Source organism: Terrapene carolina, unplaced genomic scaffold (assembly GCF_002925995.2).
Source record: "Terrapene carolina triunguis isolate 2854851 unplaced genomic scaffold, T_m_triunguis-2.0 Scaffold837, whole genome shotgun sequence".
In the NCBI taxonomy this organism is placed as follows: Eukaryota; Metazoa; Chordata; order Testudines; family Emydidae; genus Terrapene; species Terrapene triunguis.
In genome coordinates this window covers 661,599-667,598 of record NW_020665188.1, presented here as the reverse complement: position 1 = coordinate 667,598, position 6,000 = coordinate 661,599, and the positions used below count along the sequence as shown (strand labels likewise).

The 6,000-nt window shown below is 48.5% G+C and overlaps 1 protein-coding gene across 1 annotated transcript in view; it reads right to left on the bottom strand.

The window, feature by feature from the left end:
- The window catches only part of TSPEAR (thrombospondin type laminin G domain and EAR repeats), a 74,875-nt gene that overhangs the window by 10,350 nt on the left and 58,525 nt on the right, over positions 1–6,000 (bottom strand). Inside the window, exon 9 of the mRNA XM_026660825.1 lies at positions 183–412. Coding sequence (XP_026516610.1) covers positions 183–412 — 230 coding nt within the window. The remainder of the gene's footprint in view (positions 1–182; positions 413–6,000) is intronic.

Below are 6,000 nucleotides of genomic sequence, written 5' to 3'. Positions count from 1 at the left end.
ATCCCACTGGCCCCAGGAGCCGCGCCTCCTCCTAGAGCCAGATCCCAGTGGCCTCCATGAGCCATGCACCTCCTCCTAGAGCCAGATCCGGCTGGCCTCATTTAGCTGGGAAGTCCCATTAAAGTCACTGGATCTACTCAGTGCGAAAGGGAAGTCAAATCTGATTAATATCAACTTTTTACCAGGATTGACTGGAAGAGCTGAAAGGAGCCACCGAGCCAGATGTAGATGTGGGAGTCGATCTTCGTAGATGTGCCATTAAATGTGTTGGCCACGACCAGGAAAGAGTAAGGTCCAACAGTAAAAAATTCCCAGTCATAGGCTCCAGAGGTAGGAATGGTCTGGTTGGCCTCGAAAAGACCAGTCCTAGGGTTCCACCGATATATGACACTATTGATGTTGTGATTATCCCCTGGGAATGACAGAAACGGAAGAGGGCATTAGCAAACAGAATGCAGTCTGGTGATCAAAAGAAATGAGACAGTAACAGGACAGATTGGAGGAAATATACGAACGGGGGAAAGCAGCTAAGCTGTCTGTCCCTTAGGGACTAATTTCTTCCCAAGAAGTAAACGAGTAGATGCTACCAATTCAGTTCCCCTCAGCCAATGGCAGCGTTAACCCAGCAAGGACAGCGAGGAGTAAGTAATACCTAAGTGGAAACCTCTCCTGGATATGTGGGGGCAATTCTAACAGTGCCTTGAGCCCCCTGCAGCTCAGTAGGGGTGCAGCTACAGAGTTTAGTGCATGGGCACCACTGAAATGTGGAACTTCAAAGGGAATGTCCCAGCTACTCCAGGCAGCTGGGGATGTGCCATTCGCCCTGGGTAACTGCCGGGTGAGACTGGACCAGTCTTGCTGTTTCTGAGAGACCTGAGGAAAGATTGCACAGGATGCATCAACAGAAAGGCAATCAGTTCCTCTCTGTGCGTGTACAGATACAGACACTACAGTGTAATCCTGCCTGTTCGTTCTCTCTCTCTCTCTCTCTCTCACACACACACACGCACACACACCCCCGACTGGGCTCTACCAGCTCTTACATCTAGGGGTGTGGCTACGCTTTGGGCTGGGGTGTGATTTCCAGCTTGCAGAGACTAGCAGCTCTGCTAGTTCTCCCTCAGCTAGTGCACTGAAAATAGAATGCAGCCGGGCAGCGTGAGCTGTGGGAAGGGCTATCCACCCCACCTGTGTGCCCATCTGAGACCCTAGGCATGTACTTGGGGCAGCTAGACCGTCCTGCAGCTCATGCCAAGCTACCCCTATGCCATGGCACTCTCCTTAGGGCTGAGGGCAGCCAGACATAACACAGAGCAGCCCTGAGTCTGCTCTGAGTCATGCCAGGAGCTGGACAAGCCCCATCCTGACGCAAAGTTTGCTTAAAGTGACCTTTGGACTCGGCTGTGCTGAGCGCCTCTGGGCTGCAGCCGTGGCACTAGCCCCGTGTGAAAGCAAGAGAACTTCATTCCCAAATACCAAACCTGGTTCCAAAGTCCACCGCACAGGAGAAAAAGTGAGAGGTGCTAGCGCTGTGACCAGGCATCGGGGGTGACACGCAGCTGTGTGCAATGGAGAACTGCTGTTTGGCCCAAACACTAACACTGGCTGCATTGCCAGCTTTCCCTTTCCCAGCAAAACACTTGAGAATAGAGCTCTCTACCCTCCCCTCCATCCTCCTCACCTCCCAAAGGAACATCCTGGGCGGCCTGATTTTTGGGCTTCCATTTCATCTCTCCTCCGTGGAGTTACCCAGCGCCTTTCAGCTTGCACCCCCAGGGTCTCCTGGACCATAGTGCTGCCTGAACGTGTGAGTCACTCCAGCCTGCCTCTAGGACACAGCCTAATGCATACTAATGCATGCGTAAGGACTAGAGCTGGTCTGAAAAAATACAGCCTAACAGTGTTCCATCGCACATGCAGTTCCATCAAAATCTAAACACGTCACAAAATCATGTCGATTTCACCAACATTTCAGAGACAGGAAGAAAATAGTTCCAGCAATCCCAGTGTTCTGTCTCGGCATTTTCATAATGAAACATTTTCAGTTTTAACTTTTGAAATGACTTTTTGTTGCAACATTTTTATGTTGTATTATATGATCTATTGTAATAGAAAATAAAAGTTGATCCTTTTGATTTTCATACTGTCACTGAGCTAAAACAAGTCTCTTTCCTGAATTTTCTTTTCTTACAAGTATGTGTGTAATGGAGGGCACCTAAAAGTGCAGGGCTGATAGTTTTCATAGGCCACTGATTACCTCCTGTCAATATCTCCGATTCCTTTCTCTTGTGGTTCTGTGCCTAATTATTGCACAGCTGGTCACACAGGATGGTTGGATGTTTGCTTGATTTACACTGAGAAGGCTGAAATAAATCTTTCCACTTTATATTTGCAGCAGTGCAGTCATTCACACCTTCTCAGGCACATCAGTTTAAACCTGCATTTTTTATAGAATTTTTAATCGCTCATGTTTTAACTGCAAAGAAGTGGAGTCGTTGGCTGTACCGGTTACTTACTATAGAAGCATAAAAAGAGAGAGTGACAGATATACAAGAAAAAGGGGTCAAGGAGGTTTCAGTTATGGACATGATCATTTCTCAGGGGGAAGTCAGATTTTAAATCAAGATTGGAGGTCTTTCTAATAATATGCTCTAGCTCAACCGCAAGATATGGGCTGGATGCAGAAATCACTAAGAGCAAGCCTCTGGGCTATGGTATACAGGAGGTCAGACTACATGGTCTAACAGTTCCTTCTGACCTTCCAACCTATGAATTTATTAACCATTTCCTTACACCACCCTAATCCTTTAACAAACCTTGCTCTTTTCTTTGTGGTTGTGCCGCTAGTAATAGAACAATGTGCTTTTCAGACAGACTCAGCTATTTTCATGAAACCAATGGCTAGTCACTCGTTTTGCTTTACATGCAAAACCTTTGCCAAGCCTCTGAGTACAGTAACTCCTCACTTAAAGTCATCCTGGTTAATATTGTTTCATTGTTACATTGCTGATCAATTAGAGAACGTGCTCATTTAAAGTTGCGCAATGCTCCCTTATAACGTTGTTTGGCAACCGCCTGCTTTGTCCACTGCTTCCAGAAAGACCAGCCCATTGCAGCTAGCTGGTGGGGGCTTGGAACCAGGGTAGACCAGCAGCACCCTGGCAGCACCCCTATCAGTTCCACGCTCCCCTAAGTTCCCTGTGCAGCAGCCGCCCAGCAGGCTATCAATTGCTGGCAGTTCAGCTGTCCCTCCCCCTCCGCCATGTGCTGCTCCTGCCCTCTGCCTTGGAGCTGCTCCCGGGAGCCTCCTGCTTGCTGTGTGTCGGGGGGAGAATAGGGGGGGCTAATGTCAGGGTGTCCCCCTCCCCCCCGCTCCTGCCCCCCATTTACCCCATCTCCATAGAGCCGGGGGGACGGACACGACAGGGCTCAGGACGGAGGGCGCTTACTGGCAGCAGCTGCTGTCTCAACTTGCTGATCTACTTAAAAAGGCAATGTACTTAGAGTGTGGTCAGTGTACTTAAAGGGGCAATGTGCATCTCTCTCTCTCTCTCACACACACACACACACGGTGTGTTTCTCTGTCTGCCATGCTGTCTCCCCTCCCTCCATTTGTGCTGCCTTGTAGAGTGTGAGGCTACATTAACAACAATGGGTTAACCCTTGAGGGCTCAGCTGAATGCTAGTTCATCATTCAGCACTAAGGCATTCCCTGGGAAATATCCCACCCTCTGACTCCACCACCTCAACCAAGCTTCACAATCATCATCGCTGTGTACAGTATGAAATTGTTTGTTTAAAACTTATAGTGTGTGTGTGTGTATATATATATATATATATATACACACACAGTATAAGTTTTAAACAATCTATTTTATATAAAATATAGTCTTTTGTCTGGTGAAATTTTTTTCCCTGGAACCTAACCCCCCTATTTATCATAGAATCAGAGAGTATCAGGGTTGGAAGGGACCTCAGGAGGTCATCTCGTCCAACCCGCTGCTCAAAGCAGGACCAACACCAACTAATTCATCCAAGCCAGGGCTTTGTCAAGCCTGACCTTAAAAACATTAATTCTTATGGGGAAATTGGATTTGCTTAACATCGTTTTGCTTAAAGTCGCATTTTTCAGGAACATAACTACAACGTTAAGCGAGGAGATACTGTATTACTTGCAGCCTTTTTGTGTTAAATAATTTGGATGCATTGTGGTTTTATACTAACATTCCCCTCTGGGTGGCAGCACACTGCAACTCTGTGGCTAGCCTCAGCATGTGGAATGAGTCCAAACTCCTGCATCCTGTTAGTATGGACACAAGCTAGCAGTCAGTGGGAGCTGAAGACCATCAGTGCTCAATCCTGCAGGGTGCTGAGCGTTTGGGACTCAGTCCAGGGGGACTTGACATTTGTGAGGAGTGCCACTGAAGCCAAGTCCCAGGCACAGTCCCATTGAAGTTTAAAGATAAGCACGTGTTTAAGTGCTTGGCTGGTGGTCAGCAACTCACAGGATCAAACATCCCCAGTGCTTTGGAAAACTAGCCCTTAGCTGATGACGTTTGGAGACGCGGCTGACACAAGGGGAAAGACCACGCTGCTCTCAGAGGCCAAGAGAGAGGTGATGATGTGACAGCAACATGAACACTTTGGGGAAATAGTGTGTAAATAATGACGTTCACCCCATGTACAGCCAGCACAAAATCTGGGCACACAAGTCCCATGGAACCCCCATTCTGAGGAGTGAAGGGGTGCACAGGCATTATACCTAGAGACATTCCCCAGGGGAGGAGAATGATTGACAGCTGGAGTCTACCTATGGTAATTATCTGCTCCCGTTACCACAGCACCTGAGCACCTCCTAGTAGTTAAAATATGTAGGGCAGGGCTGTTACGCTCACCTGACAGATGGGAAAACTGAGGCCCAGAGAGGCTAAGTGACTCACCCAAAGTCCAACAGGCAGGCTATGACAGCAGGGAACTGACCCCACATTTCCCACAGCTCAGTCTAACACCCTAACCACCAGACCCTGCACCTCCCTCACATCGTGACCATGATGGGAGGCCTTGAGGAGTCCAGCTGGGAAGCAGAGGCTTCCCCTGGAAATGAAACGGCTCCCAAGGTCTCCTCCAAATCCTCAACGTCCCTGATTCCCCATTACAAACATGGGATCCATCGTTCAGATTCACCCTCCCATATTTGCTAGCTCTAGGTTTTCCATAGGCAACTGCTGTCTTTACTCCTGCAGCCCACAGAGCCCGTAGACTGGGATTGTGGGGCTCTCTCTCACCTGGCAGGTGTCTCTTACTATATCACTCTCATTTTAGGACCCCACCAGGCCTTGCCTGGTGGTCAGACACAGGGCATAGAATTGTGGCTACAGCACTCAGTGGAAGACCTGACTTCTATTCCTGGCTCTGCCAAGACCAGGCAAGGGACATCACTTCTCTGCGCCTTGGTTTCCCCACCCTTAAAATGTGGAGAATGATACCGACTTCCTTTGTAAAGCACTTTGAGACCTACTGATGAAAAGTGCTGTATAAAGCCTAGCGAGCTATTACGGGAGATGCAGACTGTGTAAGAGGAAAGGTAATTTCAGAGACTATTTTAACCCATTGGGAAATCAAGTGTGTTTTCACTGCTCCCCAGTAGAAGTACTGTCTCTTTAAAACTCTTCTGAGGAGCCTTCTGAGGAGCCACATAATGCAGCCCATCCATTGAATCCATTGCAATATCCCTCCTGGCAGAACAAGCCTCTGATGGGGGTGGTAGGTGAGCTATTAGGGAGATATCACAATGCCCAGCCGGCTTGTATGGGGGTATCCAAATCCCCATCGGTAGATCATCACAGCTGCTGGTACAAAACGCCAGTGTGAACACGTGGAATGAAGTTAGGCCAGCATGGTATGCTCATGGTTGCTCCACATAGGATGGGGCTGGGGGTGGGGCATGCAAACACACTCAAAGGAAGAAATGGCTCATGACTTGCAGTCCGAGCAGTCAAT